General features: G+C 39.8%; 1 protein-coding gene across 1 annotated transcript in view; it reads left to right on the top strand.

The window, feature by feature from the left end:
• Wdr43 (WD repeat domain 43) overlaps positions 1-15,589 on the top strand; it is a 52,993-nt gene extending 37,404 nt beyond the window's left edge. Inside the window, 6 exon segments of the mRNA XM_013013736.1 lie at positions 1,023-1,054; positions 2,581-2,644; positions 6,567-6,680; positions 7,271-7,340; positions 13,862-13,911; positions 14,013-15,589. Of these exon segments, the coding sequence (XP_012869190.1) occupies positions 1,023-1,054; positions 2,581-2,644; positions 6,567-6,680; positions 7,271-7,340; positions 13,862-13,911; positions 14,013-14,195 (513 nt within the window). The 3' untranslated portion in view covers positions 14,196-15,589.
• Positions 15,590-16,020: the final 431 nt, after the last annotated feature.

The raw sequence follows: 16,020 nt of genomic DNA, 5'->3' as shown, positions 1-16,020 counted from the left end.
GGTCTCTCCTGCCCGGGCTGGCTTTGAACCGCGATCCTCAGATCTCAGCCTCCTGAGTAGCTAGGATTACAGGCGTGAGCCACCAGCGCCCGGCCCTTTCATGATTTCTGACAGATGAGTGTCCTGTCTTTGCTAGGTTTGTTTTACAGTATTAAGAAAGGGGTGGAGTAGGTAGGTAGCAAGAAGGTAGCAGCTAGTCCTAGAATGAGAGTTGTTGTAGGGTATAGGCTAACATCTAGAGTTGTATGACTCCAGCTTATCCAGATCTCAGCATCCAGAACCATTCGGGGTGTCAGAATAAGTTACCTGGTGTACATGTAAAAATCCAACGTATTTTGTAATCCTTGTTTACCTTACAGAAAACAATTTTCTTAGTTTCTTTTAAGAGTACAATAAATTCCACTGAAGCTTTAAAAGGGTGGGTACAAATTACTAAAAACTACCCTACGTATACCTATAAAGGAAGCAATACTTTGTAATCAGGACCCTTAGCTGAATTACATTTGTTTAACATGAAGTATTTTGGGGGGAATAGGGTTAGTATTAAGAGTATTAACCATTATTGGTAGGGAAAAACAAGTTTTTGATTTATTTTAAACATGTATCATACTAAAATCTCAGAATGTTCTTTCTTCAAGGCAAAATTGGGTTAAAATTGATTTTTCTATAGATATTTAAAACTAATGGAAATTAACTTACCATAAAATCCCCCCTTTGTAAGAAGACAGTTCAGTGTTTTTTGGGGGATGTTCATTGGTTGTACAGTTGTCATCTCAGATACTCCTTATCCATTAGTAATAATTACTGGCAGTCATACTCTATTTCTGTCTCCATGGATTTGCCTATTCTGGACATTAATTGGTATAATTCTTAGCTTTTTTGTGGAACTCAATTAGATGATTTTTTTATAGGATGTGATTGTATATGGAATGACTTTGTACTGCAGTCATTGTGTTCTGGTTGTTGGTGGAGATAGCTCTCTTGGAAGTACTGCTCCTAATAGTGTTTTTTCTCTTTCCTAGCTTACCAAGAGGTTGCAAGGACACCCTAATAGGTAAGATGTTTAGGTGACTGAATTTACTTGTTTTTGAGACAGGGTCTCATTTTGTATACAAGCTTGCCTTGGACTCACTTTCTGGCTTAGGCGCTGTCCCAGGTGCTGAGGTTACAGACTTCAGGCAGGTCTGTGCTATGACTGTCAGCTAAAGTAAACTAGAAAGTAAGCTAGAGGTGATTGTTAAAACTAGGAGTGTCTAAAGTATTCAGCATTATTCACATCATTTTATGTTGAATAATTTTAATCATAAAGAATTTTACTGTAGCTTTTTTTAAAAGTTCCCATGTAGAGCCAAGCGCCAGTGTCTCACACCTGTAATCCTAGCTGGCTGTAATCCTACGAGGCTGGGATCTGAGGATTGTGGGTTAAAGTAGTGAAGTAGCTGTAAGTGAACCGTGATGTAGTGAGGGACAACTATATAATGCTGCTACTTTGTGGATTTTCACCTGTCGGGGGTGGTCTCTGGAACATAACTCCTGCGATAGGTGAGGTATTGCTGTATTTCATTTATTTAATGAGTCAGTTTTATTAACAACTCAGTCTTTTTTCTTTTTTTCTCTTTCTGGCCAGTCCTGGGGCTTGAATTCGGCCTGGGTGCTGACCCTGAGCTGCTTTTGTTGCTCAAGGCTAGCACTCTACCACTTGAACCACAGTGCTACTACTGGCCTTTCTGTTTATGTGGTACTGAGGAATCAAACCCAGGGCTTCATACATGGTAGGCAAGCACTCTACCACTAAACTACCTTCCCAGTCGGTATTCAGTCTTTTTATGAGGACTGCTCAGTGGCAGAGCAGTTAACTTATTATGTGTGAGGTCTTGGACTCAATGTGTCCCTAATAGCCCTTCAGTTTTAGGTAAAACACTACAAATAACTGGTCTTTTTACTAGATACCCATTTCCATTTCCTGGGATACTTTGGTTTTTGAGACAGGTTCTGGAACTGCATGTGACCTACTCTTCCAAGTGCTCTTATTCAGGCTTCTGCAGCTGAGCCATCTTTTTTATAATTTGATTAATTCTGTTAGCCTTATGGGCTCATAAAGGTAAAGAATTAATTAGGATTGGCTCCATACAATTTTGATAGCACACAATTTTGGTCTCAATATTCTCTTTATGGTTGGTGTAAGAGCTTTGGCTATTTATTATTAATAGCCGGTAGATGCTGGCTTCAAATATGAACATAAGATTGAAAATCAGTTGAGCTCAATTGGGATAAGGATTACTGAACTAGCATTAGTTGTGAAGTCAATAGAGGTTTCATTCTTGAATTGTTTGAGGGAGAGATTTTTTTTGTCCTGCTTTCTAGTTCACTACATGCTCTCACATCCTTAAAGATTAGTGTTTTACAGATAGACTCAGAACTGAAATACACCGAAGTAATTTATTGTGGTCATCTTCAAAGAACACATTATATAGATCTCACTTACCCTTCTGGAGTTAAAACTTATTATAATGTTGCATTTTGTTGTATATAGTTTTGAAGTTAATGCATATTAGTTTACTTGGATTTCTTCTTTTCCAGTGCTGTGTTAATGGTTCAGTGGCTGAAATGTGTGTTAACAGTTCATGCATCATACTTATCTACGGTACGTCTTCCTGAAGACCAGTAGTCATATAATGTACATGACTCATAACTCACCTCTTCTCCTTCATTCACTATACTCTTTTTAAAGACTTTTCCCTAGGAATTGGCAAGCACCCTTTCATACTACCACTGTTGTGCAAAAATTAAGTAGGCTTCACTCGCCCTCCCCCCCAACCCCCCCGCTTCTGGATTTACAAGAAGAGTTGCATAGATTAACATAGTAGCCTTCAGGTAGTTTTTGTTTTTTTTTTCAAATTGTGAAAATACTGTACCAGAGGGGTTACAATTACATGGGCAAGGTAATGAATTGACCCATTTCAGGCAGTTTTTTTTAATACACACCACCTTTTCTGAAAGATTTTTATATTTTTTGGTGACACACACATTTATATATATTGTACAAGGGGTTTCATTGTGATAGTGCCATTAAGTGTATCAAATTGTTTCTGTACTCTATATCTTTACCTAGCCTTAACCCCCCTCCCCCCCGGTTGTGGTGCTTGAACTCTGGGCCTGGGGTTGTTCCTGAATTGTTCAGCTCAAGGCAAGCACTCTACCACTTTGAGCCTCAGTGCCAGTTCTGGTTTTCTGGTGGTAAATTGGAGATAAGAGTCTCATGTACCTTCCTGCCTGGGCTAGTTTTGAACTGTGATCCTCAGTTCTCAGCCTCCTGAGTAGCTGGGCACCTGGCTCTTTTTTTTTTTTTAACGACCTAGTGTTCTATCACTTGTACCACACCTCTATAATTTTGGCTTTTTGGGTAATTAATTGGAGATAAGACTCACTGGAATTTACTGCCTAGGCTAATTGTGATCCTCAGATTCCCGTTTTGTAAGTAGGATTGTAGACATAAGGAATAAGCTACCAGCACTGAGCTTTGGGTTTTTTTGGGGGGGGTCCGGTCATGGGGCTTGAACTCTGGGCCTGGGTGCTGTCCCTCAGCTCTTCAGCTCAAAGCTAGCGCTCTACCACTTGAGCCACAGCGCCACTTCTGGCTTTTCTTTTTGCTTATGTGGTGCTGAGGAATTGAACCCAGGGCCTCAGGCATGCAAGGCAAGCGGTCTACCACTGAGCCACCTTCCCAGCCCCTGGGTTTTTTTTTAAGACGAATTTCATGTAGCCAATGCTGGTCTTGAACTCAGCTGTCTGAGTACTGGGGTTCAGCAAGGGTTTCTTATTTATTCCTGGCTATGATTTGGGGCATTTGTTGTCAGTTGCCTTATGCTGGAAAATAAAATGAGATAATTTTTTTTATTTGATTAGTACTTTATAGGAAAATTTCCTAAAAAATCAGCAGGTGTTTGAATAAAATTACTTGCCTTTTTTTTTTTTTTAAATCGGTCATGGTGTTTGAACTCGGGTCTGGGTACTGTCCCTCAGCTCCTCAGCACTTCAGCCACATTGCCAGTTTGGTTTTCTGGTGGTTAATTAGAGATGAGTCTCCACGGACATTCTTGGCCGGGCTAGCTTTGAACTGTGATCCTCAGAGCTTAGCCTCCTGAGTAGCTAGACAGGCATGAGCCACCAGCACCCAGACCCTACTTACGTTTTGAATTGTACATCTTAAACTGTTTTTTCTAACTCTTGGTTACTCTCCCTGTTTTATGCCATCTAACTATACCAGCACCCAGCCCCTACTTACCTTTTGAACTGTACATCTTTTTTTTTTTTTTTTTTTCAGGTAAGGGGTAGGTTTATTCAGTAGACCTGCTGGGACCAGGCAAGGTTGGCACTCCACGTGGCTGGGAAAGGAAAGAGGAAAGAGAGAGAAAAGAGCTAGAAAAGAGAAAGAGAGCAGAGAGCTAGAAACAGAGAGAGCTAGAAACAGAGAGCTGAACTGTACATCTTAAACTGGTTTTTCTAACTCTTGGTTACTCTCCCTTTTTTATGCCATCTAACTATTTTTGCTTCAGTGGTTTTAAAGGGAAAGCGTATGGATAAGGTGCTTTTTGGCCAGCAGTTTGTTCTTTGTGTGCCTCAGTAGAACTCTGCTTTATTGTCAGGAATGGGGATAGAGAAGCAACAATTAGAATGGGTTGAGTCTCCCAGCTAGTAGTAGTCTTTAGAGATGAATTGACAATCAGCAACAGGAAGCCAAAAGTTAACCATCTGAGCCAGGTGCCAGTGGTTCATATCTGTAATCCTAGCTACTTAGGAGGCTGAGGTCTGAGGATCATGGTTCAATACCAGCACAGGCCAGTAAGAGTGTGAAATTCTTAGCTCCAGTTAACCACCAAAAAAGCTGTAAGTGGACCTGTGCCTCAATGGGTAGAACACTAGACTTGAGCAAAAAAGTTAAGAGTGCCCTGGCCCTTAGTTCAACCCTAGCACCAGCACCCCTCCCCAAGACAAGTGAACATCTTTCCTTAGGACTCTGGTTTGAGGGATGGGTGGTCACAGTTGTTTGTCAAGAAAGAAGGGGTCCAGAAGGTGTTACAGTGAAAGCTCTTCTGGAATTAACTTCTAAGGTGAAATTACTACCGTAGAAGTTGTGTAATGCTTAAGGCTATATGTGGAATAAAGAGGTCTTAGAGGTGTTGTACAGAGGGATTACAAGTCCCATGATGAGTACATCTCCTTTCATATGGTGTCTATGCTTTGCTCGCTTTATCCCAGACCCTTCCTCTCATGAGTTGTATAGTTCACTTTCATCAATGTCCAGTGAGTTCCATTGCTGCACTTTTTCACTTTTTCCTTCAAATTCTATATCCTCCCCCAACCCTTCTGAAGATGTACAATTGAATATACCATACATGAGGTAAAGACAGAAGCAGCAAGAACTAAAAACAAAACAAAAAAGGCCTCTTGTATCCATGTCTTGAAGTTTATTTCTGTTTGTGGAGCCTTCATGTTTCTCTCCTAAGAGTATCCTCTTTTGGTCACACTGCATAGCTAGAATCCTATATGAATTGTCATATCCCAGTGTATTTTATATCTAATGTTTGCATATCAGAACACGTGCTATTTGTCTCTATGAGTTTGGCTTACCTCACGTAACATGATTGTTATAGTTTGATCCATTTCCCTGCCAATGACGTTTTTCTTTCTAATGGCTTTGTAAGATTCCATTGTGTATAGGTACCACATTTTTTGGATCCATTTATCTATTGTGAGGTATTTGGGCTCTTTCCTATCTTGGCTATTGTGAATAGTACGGCAATGAGCATGGATGTACAGGTGTAGATCTTTAGGGTAGATTCCCAGGTGTGAAATACCTCTTAGCTTTTTTTTTTTTTTTAATTATGAAAATACTGTAAAGAGGGGTTATAATTACATGGGCAAGATAATGAGTACATTTCTTGCCAAGTATTGTAGCCTCCTCCTTTGTTTCCCCTTCCCATCCTTCCCACGCTCTCCCACCCAATCCTCCCTCCCCCTTAGCTTTTGATAAAAGTCTCTGCTTATGAATATTAACATTAAATCAAATGCTATTTCTTATTCAGATGTCAGAAATAGGAAGGAAAGTAAAGCCTAAAAGGTAGAGAATATAGGATCTCTTTTCCTAAAGCTATACAGGGTCAGATAATAGATTTCCCTTAATTTCTTCACTGTCTCATAGGATGCATTAACAAAGGATTCTTAAAATGCTACGTGGGTCAACTTAGTCATCAGTTGTCTGTTCTGTGTTCAGAATTTCAGGCAAAAGCTCCAAGGTCTTAAAATAATGCTAGATAAAATCTTGTAATTGGAGACTAGGAAGCGAGAAAAGCCCCTTTTGCTGAAATATGTGGTGAGGTTATTAAGTTGTTTTCCTTGCCAGGACAGTGAAGCCCTCTGTAAAAGTATATTATGGGGTGTTGTTGTGCTAGAAGTGGTCACTGCCTCAGAAATACTTGTGAGTGATGTATGTATGGAGGCTAGCAAACACATAGCATCTTGGTATGGAATATGTTACTCATATGAAATGGTCATTTTTTTTCTAGTTACCTGATCTCGTACACCAGCTGGGGACACTCTATCAGCTAATGGAAAGCAGAGTCAAAACTTTTCAGAAACTCTCTCATCTTCATGGCAAACTTATTCTGCTAATCACACAAGTGAGTTAATCAGTTGTCTTGGGCTATAAAATGTTTGGAAGTAAGGAATGAAAAGCGGGAGGAATAAGGATAGTTTTCCTGAACACTGAGAACTGCCTTGATCAGTAAGAAATTGCTAAGTTAGAATCCTGTGTCTTAATTTTAGAATTCTAGAAATGTACACTAGTCACCTTAGGTAGCTTTCAGTTTTTACAGAGTAAATCTTTTCTTGAATATGAGGGACACCCCTCCCCCCACGCCCTGGTCAGCCTTGCACTTGGATCCTGCTATGCATGCCTTGCAGTAGCTGGATGACAGGTGTGTACAAACACCACCAGCTTAACTGAAGTGGAGTCTTGGTCATTTTTACCTAGATTGGCCTCTTCTTAATCTGCCTCCAGTTAGCTAGGATTACAGGTGTGAGTTGTAACCAGCCTTGAATTTTTTGCTGTGCCTTTTTTCAACTCATATTCAAGCCATCTATTACAGCGGGGTGGGGGGGGGTGGAGGGGGATGTCAGGTCGGTAGATCTTTGCAGAAATAGCCATGGTGGTAGTATGATACTTGAGATACAGTTTTATGCCCTGCTTCATAGTTCTCCTGTCTTTCAGGTTACAGCATCAGAGAGAACAAAGAAAATGGCCTCTCCTGAACAGAAGGCAAAATTGGTGTATGAAGAAGGTAAAGGTGTAGGTTGGGAGGATAGGATCTAAAACTGGATGGTTTGTCATTGTTTGTAAAAGCATCAATGTAAGATCTTGCTTTGGCACACCTCTAATAAAACATTCTCAACTGTTGCAGCAACTTTAAAATGAGGAAAGAAAAGATGCAAGTATGATATGCTAATGAAAAAAGCCTTAGGTATTGAAAAGATCAAATAGAACCCCAAACAGGAACTTTTATGTATCAGTAGACTTAAGAACCAGATGTGGCTATATCTGTTATACATTTGGGAATTTGAGGTTGGAAGATTGCTTCCTGAGGTTATCTATCGTAATCAAAAACTCAAGACCTTATTTGAAAATTGTAACAAAAGTTTGGAAGTAATAGCTCAAGTGGTAGAGGAATTTTCCCCAGTACTTCAAAAACAAGAAACAGCAGGAAAAATCCCGAAGTGATATTTGGTTAATCTGTTAGGAAACTAATTCACTTAAAGCCACTAAGTATAAAGTCTGCTTAATCAGAACACCAGGTCTAGAGGTTTTATAGATGGTTTTCTCAAGCCTTTAGGGAACAAATCAGATTTGTTGGGCTAGAGGCAAAGTTCAGTACTGAGTTTAACACCCAGTACCACCCCTAAATTTAATATTTTATGTGCAAACAAAGCATTTTTTAAAATGTTAACTGTAACCTTATTTAAGAGTTAACATGAGACAGGCACAGGCAAGAAAAGAACATTTTGCGTTGGTTTGTAATGTGTTAAAAATCAAGTAACATTTGAGACTGTCTTCTAAGTATTAAGTCTATTATATGTGTTTAAATAAAATAACATGCCACTGCGGGACGTCGGTGGCTCATGCCTGTATTCCTAGCTACTCAGGAGGCTGAGATCTGAGGATCACAGTTCAAAGCCAGCCCAGGCAGGAAACTCAGACACCCTTATCTCCAAACCACCAGAAAACTGGAAGTGGTGATGTGGCTCAAGTGGTAGAGCTCTAGCATTGAGCTGAAGAGCTGAGGGACAGCACCCAGGCCCAGAGTTCAAGCCCTATGATAGACAAAAAAACCAAAAAACAATCCATTGCCAATTTGTTTATTTAATGGTTACTGCTTATTTAGCATCATGAAATCTAATACTGTTCTCATTAACCGCAAAACTAATAACGTGAACACTACAGTAGATTTTTATATATCTCAAATGACTTAAACGGAATTTTAAGAGAATTTCTTTAATGTGTTAAAGGAAATTTTTATTAATCAAAGAAAAACATGCAGTGTTCATAGATGACTTTCTAGGGAGGAAAAGGACTAATAAATATAAAAATATGGCCATTATAGGAAAATGCAAATTAAAAACATAGGCATACTTTGATGGTTTGGGCAGTTGAAAATAGACACTGCAAAGGACTTAAAGAAAGGGGAACTCTCTGTAGGTGTGGTTGTCTTTTTTAGGAGCAACTTTATAATCATGGCTAAGGATTTCCCTAGCCTCTCATTTAAGGGCTGCTTGGAGCCATGGACCACAGGAATGCTTTCTTGGCCTTTTCTACGGTGTTCTCCAGTTCCAGAGGCCCTGCCCTGCAGTCTTAAACTTACCACCTGGTCATTTGTGATAATGAGTTTTGTTCATACAGTTCAAGAAACAATATTGGTTAAAAACAAATTGGTAAAAATGAATACAGAAAAGCCTGGTGCTGGTGGCACACACCTATAATCTTAGCTACTCAAGAGGTTAAGATCTGAGGATTGTGGTTCAAAGCCAGTCCAGGCAGGAAAGTCCGTGAGACTCTCTATTTCCAGTAAACCACCAGAAAACCGGAAGTATTGTATGGCTTAAGTGGTGGAGTGCTATCCTTGAACTGAAGAGCTGAGGGACAGCCTCTAGGCCCTGATTGAATAACAACAAAAAGGAATACAGAAGTCAATATAGAAAGCTGTATGCAGCTGTGTTACTCAGTTAAAATTTCTTTTTCCGGGGGCTAGTTTTGGGGTTTGAACCCAGGGCCTGGAGCTTGCTAAGCAAACACTACTATTGGAACCATATCCCCAACCTACAAAATACTTTTTTGTTTTGGAATATTTATTAGTCTTTATTAAAGTAACTTAATATGTAACAGGCTGCCATTGTAATCTGTAAATGAATTGTGTATTTTTTTTTCTTTTGGTTAGTTGTGGGACTTGAACTCTGGGCCTGGGCGCTGTCCCTCAGCTTAAGGCTAGTGCTCTACCGCTTGAACCACAGTGCCACACTTTGGGTTTTCCCAGCGATTTATTGGAGATAAGAAAGAGTCTCACAGACTTTTGAGACTGGGCTGGCTTTGAACTGATCTCAGATCTCAGCCTCCTGAGTAGCTAGGATTATAGGTATGAGCCACCGGTGCCCCCCTCAATTGTGTATTTTTAAATTTAAAACTTAGTTTTTAAATTTGATTTTATTTCGGTTTGTTTTTATTTTATTTATTTATTTATTTGTTGGGTGCTGGTACCGGGGCTAGAACTTTGAACTTGGTGCTCTCAGGGCTCTCCCCCTGGGTTTGTACTCTACCAGCTGTGAGCCATACCTTCTGTTTTCTTCTGGGTTATTAGATATAAGAGTGTCTGGAACTTGTATGCTCTGAACTGTGATCCTTAGTGCTCAGCCTGCTGAGTAGCTAGGATTTTATCTATCTTACCTATTTTTGACCTGGTCCTATGTCTTGAACTCATGGCCTGAGTACTGTTTCTAAGCTTCTTTCGGCTCAAGGCTAGCACAGTACCACTTGAGCCATAGTACCACTTCTGGTTGTTTCTTAGTGGTTTAGTGGTGATCAGTCTTACAGACTTTGCTGCCAGGGCTGCCTACTAACCTACACCCTCAGATCTCAGCCTCCTGATTAGCATTATAGGTGTGAGCTACCAGCACTGGGCTTGGATTTTAATTTTTAATGAGACATAAGCTTCCCCTATATAAAGAAAAGCTTTTGAAGCCTTCAGTTTTTATAAGAATGTAAAAGATTTTGAGAACAAAAAGGCAGGAGAATTTTGCCTTTAAAATGTGTCCAAGGAAAATTGTATAAATTTTTTCTGTTTTAGAGTTTATAAGATAAAAGCTTTGTGGGCAGCTGCGTCATTATTTCTTATCAAAGCAGTGTTGAAGGTGTTTTATTCCCTTAGTACAGCACTTCCTTTGAGTGAAGAGTGTGAGGTGGAGGTGGGTGAGTTTGCCTCAGTATGTGTTAAAGTGAGTCACATGGTGTGTCAACACAGCGTGATTGTTTCTGTGTGAGTTGAGTGCAAATCAACAGCCTGGCTGAGTACCACACATGCGTATGCTTGAGCCTGAGTGGGTTACTTTTGAATTATTTTGAGTTTTGAGATTTCGCATATATTTCCCGGTTGGATATTCCTAATTTCAAAACGAAAAAATCCCAAATGTTCTCAGATGTGAAGCTAATGAGATTTTCATGAATATGTACATGCCCTTGTACTGGGTATTAAACACTGTACAACAATATGTACGGTGAAAAACTAACCAGATTAATTGTATTCAGTGTCTAGCTTGCCATTTGCTCTTTCCCAGCTATTCCTTAACATGTCTTGCTTGCTGTTTTGTTTTTTTTTTTTTTGAGCAGGTTCAGTCTTGTCTGTCCATAATGTTTGAATGTGGTTGGTTATCTCTAAAATTTCGCTTCTAGGACTTCATGTTTGATAGGTAACTTGATGAAGGAGATTGGCAGTTGTAGTTGATTTGGTAGATTTGCTTCTTTTTGGTGTCATTTAGTTTGTTCTATAAATGCTGTCATTCTTTTAAACTGGATGTGAGCTCTAAGAGTTGGTTAGACTTGAAGTCGAAGTCGAACATTTTGTGGGACATATCAGTATAGGTGTGTTAATAGGCGTCTCATCATCAGCCCCATTAGATTGGTTCTTGTGTTACTTTAGGATGGGTGACAGCCTTCTCTTTCTTCACTTAGTGCTTAGACTATAATCTCTCCGTGTTCCTTATGTTGGAGTGTTTTTCATATCATACCATTGAATACTGCCATCATTAGTAATGCTTCCATTTCTTCTATATTTAGTTTATAAGCTGACATTTTTCTACAAAGTGTTGTCTATACAAAAAAACCATTCCAGAATGGCTTTTTTTGTTGTTGTTGCTGGTTGTAGGGCTTGAACTCTGGCCCTGAGTGCTGTCCCTCAGCTCTTCAGCTCAAGGCTAGTGCTCTACCACTTGAGCTACAGTGCTACTTCCGGTTTTCTGGTGGTTTATTAGAGATAAGAGTTTCACAGACTTTTCCTGCCCTGGCTGGCTTTGAACCATGATTCTCAGATCTCAGCCTCCTGAGTAACTAGGATTACAGGTGTGAGCCATTGGCGCCCGGCTGGCTTAGTATTTTAAGATGAGATTTTACAAGGCTTTTGTACATATTTGAGGTCAGTTATATATGTGTGTGTTAGGGAGAAGGAGAGAGAGAGGGAGAAAGAGGGAGAGGGAGAGGGAGAAAATATGAACTCAGATCTGGGTATTTTGACCCTTAGCATTTTTATGCAAGGCTAGTGTTCTACCACTTCAGCCACAGCTCCATTTATGGCTTTTTGGTGCATTTTTATTGTGTTTCCTACCCAGACTAGCTTAAAACTGCATCCTCAGATCTTAATCTCCCGAGGGGCTAGAATTAACAGCATGAACCACTGGCACTGCCCTTCAGAGATAGCTTAAAGATAATAAATAAAAATTTCTGCATAGCAAAGTACATAGCTAGCAAGCTAAAAAGAAAACTCATAGAATGGGAGAAGGTTTTTATTATCATCTGACAAGGACCTAATATTCAGAATATACTTAGAGCTCCAAAAATTAAACCCTCAAATAACAACCCAATTAATAAATGGGCTAATGACTTAAAGAGAGACTTCTCAGAAGAAGTGAAAATGGCTAATAGACACATGAAGAGATGCTCAACATCTTGGCCATAAAGGGAATGCAAATCAAAACAAAATATCCCAGTTGGAATGGCCGTTATTAAGAAAGCACATAATAACAAATGCTAGCAAGGATTCCACCAAAAGGGAACATTAATACTCTTGGTGGGAATGTAAACTTGTTCCTCCACTCTGGAAAGCAGTATGGAGATTCCTCAAAAAACTAAACATAGAATTACGCTAGTACCCAGCAGTTCTACTCCTGAGCATTTATCTAGTAGGTCACAAACAAGGTTACAGTAAAAGCCACTAGCCACAACCATGTTCATTCAGTGTAGCTTCAGTATGGAGTCAGCCCAGATCCTCACTGGGGGAATGGATCAAGACAATGTGGTATGTATATATACACAATGGAATTTTACTCCTCCATTAGAAAGAATGATCTTGTACCATAAATAAGGAACTGGGAAGATTTGAAAAAATTATATTAAATAAAGCAAGTCAGGCTCAGGGAAACAAAGGTTCCATGTTTTCCCTCATTTGTGGTAGCTAGAATCTGCGTTGTGCAACTGGTTAAAAGTGAATTAACGGAAGTATAATAGACTATGGTGAGAGAGCTCTAATATATTAAAAAGACTAGGTCAAGTCCCTACACAATCAGCACCATCAGGGATGGGGCAGAAAAATGTAGGGGGAAAGTGGAGGATGGGGGAGAATGGAGTCAAGAATTTGTTCTGTATAACACAAAATTAAGAAAAATAAGGGGGGAGTTTGAACAGCTAAGAATATTGAAAAGGGCGACACTAATCTGGTTACATTGTATTCATAAACTGCTTTGTTAAATGGCATCTCCTTTGTACAACTGCTTAAAGATAATTAATGTATTTTTCTACATAATCGGGCATAGTATGATCCCAGTATACACACACACACATACATACATACATACATACATACTAGTGTTATTGCCACTGTGCTTCCTGGGCAAGCACTCTACTACTTTAGCCATGCCATAGCCCCTTTTGTTTTAGCTGTTTTTGGCATGGGGTTTTGTGCTTTTGCCAGAGACAGCCTTAAACTGCAATCTGTCTGCTTATGCCTTCTGTATAACTGAGATTACAGGTGTTTTTCATGGTGTCTGATTTCTTTATTTTTTTGTCGGTCGTGGGGCTTGAACTCTGGGCTTGGGCGCTGTCCCTCAGCTCTTCAGCTCAAGGCGAGCGCTCTACCACTTGAGCTACAGCGCCACTTCCGGTTTTCTGGTGGTTTATTGGAGATAGGAGTCTCACGGCCTCTCCTGCCCGGGCTGGCTTTGAACCGCGATCCTCAGATCTCAGCCTCCTGAGTAGCTAGGATTACAGGCGTGAGCCACCAGCGCCCGGCTGATTTATTTCTTGATAGTGGATCTTGCCAATTTGTTTTTGCCTAGGGTGGTGCCAAGCTTCCGTTGGTATCTGAGATTCAATTGTGAGCCACCATGACTAATTTGTGTTTCATCTTGTGTGCACAGTAGCTCAGTATAAATACTATACTATCTCTGGAAGTAAACTCAACCATTTCTGGTGCTACTTTTGTTTTCAGGGATGTGATTTCTTCTTTGTTCAGGAAATTAAGTAAGACTGATTTTTCTCCTCCCCTTACAGAATCATCTGACGAGGAGTCTGATGATGAAATTGCAGATAAGGATTCTGATGTGAGTAATTTGTTTCCTGGTTCATAAGTCTTTCTTTATATCCCCATTGGCTGCACAAATAAGCCCTTCACAATGCTTTCCTGTTTCGTTATTTCTATCAGGATGATTGGGATGAAGAGGAGGAGGAGGAGAAAGAAAGTGGGAAGGATGAAGAGGCAGATGAAGAGGAAGAAGAGGATGTTCAAGAAAAAGATGAAAATGGTGAGGACAGAGAGATGGCAAGTGAAAAAGAATTCAATGGAGAGTCTGACTTAGATCCAGAGAACGAAAGTGAAGAGGAGTGAAAATAGAGATGGCCATGAAGCTGTGAACCAGCTCAACCTTGCTCGCGCTGCCAACCCTCCTGGGGAGGGCTGCCTGTGCCAGGAGGCCAAAGACCACGCACGTTTCCGCCTTCACAGTGGTGATCCTGCCACCTTGCTGTCCTGAGTGCCCCGCATTCTAACTGTGTAAATAAGAGTGTTTCAGTCAATGTTAATAAACTTTACACAGTAAATAGACACATTTTCTGCAATGTACTGACATGATTGTCCGATACATGGTCTATTTTTATACTCTAATACCCTGGTATGGTTGGTTCTGTGAGGAATGGACTTGAGTGGAGATGGATGTCCTGTGGGGTTCACGGACTGGACGTGTGTGGCGGAACCGGCACTCTTCTCAGGTTGGTGTCGTTCATCAAGTCCAGCTGTGAAGCAACACTAGTGAGCTTTTCAATTTGGCACATTTAGTTTATAACATTTTCATAAAATAGGAATAACTGAAAACTGGAGCAAAAACGATGGGATGAAAAAAATCCACCAGTGCCCCTAGCCTGTCTAGTAACTGGCAATCTGACCTGGGTCAGAGTCAGTATCTGGAGTGCTTCCCAAAAATAACCACTTATTTTTTAACTGTCATGTGAGATATTTTTTTAGACAAAATTTAAAAAATTATGGTAATGAATGAACTGAAGATTTTGCCATATTAAGGGATTTCTTATTTGCAACTTGCCTGTAAGAATCATTAGTGTATAGATTTAAAGTGCTCATTACCTGCAACTTTTTAAAAAACTCAGTCACAGCTGCTTTTGAAGAGGTTCATTTTTATTTAAATTACTAATGGATCAAAGAACAATTGTTTATTTTTCTCTTTGGTTTTAGATATTAATGATAACCTTGTTGGAATTTTTTCCAAAGAAAATATTTTTATAATTCAGTAATTTAATGTTTTTCATTTTCATTACCCACTCTTGGCAGTGTTAGGGTATCTGTTTAAGATAATAAATCTTACTTAAGACTTGATGTATGTATAATAAGTATTTTGGTGTGCTATGAAAGCTTTTTCAAATGATGAGTCATTTTCTTTGTTTTTAAAGAATGGGCTTGGTATTTTACATACTACTCACTAGGGATATACAGATGGAAGCTCACCTCCAAGGAAGGGCTGGGCAGATGGATTTATTTTTCCCACCTGTGAATATGTAAAACCAAACTGTTATCTCCAAGGGACTTTGTAACATCAGTGGTAGAGCAGACTTCTGTGCTCACCTCCTAGAGCTGAGCCACAGAGCGGCCCGCCGAGCAGTGTGAGCTTGAGCTGGCTGCTGGTGCAATGTACAGTTGTCTTTGTCTATATGGAACTGTTGTGGCAAATTTAATACCATTCTCTTTGTAAAGTGAATAAATACACATCTCTATTCCTTGCTTGTCTGTGGTATCTGTAGACCAATGCAACCACATATTTGGGCCTAGGGAAGTGAAGCCTTTTTAAAAAGTGGCTTTACTCCTTTAGCATTCATGGGTAAATGCTACATTATGAATGAACCAAGAACTTTGTCTTAATTTAGTGTTGTACCTGGTTTTGTCAGGCAGCCTGCTTGGTTGGGCTGTGACTCTTCATGGTAAGATCTGCCCGGGAAGGCCCCTGTGTGAACAGGAGGCTGAGTCACATTCCCTAACCCTTGGTCTACTAAAGAGCAATAACTCCAGCAGTTTGCTAGTCATGGGTATTTTTTCTAGTTCTAATTTACACGCAAGTTTTATGTATTTGTTGAGTTCAACTTTCTAGGCCTTTTTTTTTTTTTAATGAAGCTGGTTATTACTTCCCTCTTTTTTAAAAAACTCATTT

Source organism: Dipodomys ordii, unplaced genomic scaffold (assembly GCF_000151885.1).
Source record: "Dipodomys ordii isolate 6190 unplaced genomic scaffold, Dord_2.0 Scaffold20, whole genome shotgun sequence".
Classification (NCBI taxonomy): Eukaryota; Metazoa; Chordata; class Mammalia; order Rodentia; family Heteromyidae; genus Dipodomys; species Dipodomys ordii.
The sequence above is the reverse complement of the archived record's forward strand: the minus strand, read 5'-3'. Positions and strand labels throughout refer to the sequence as shown.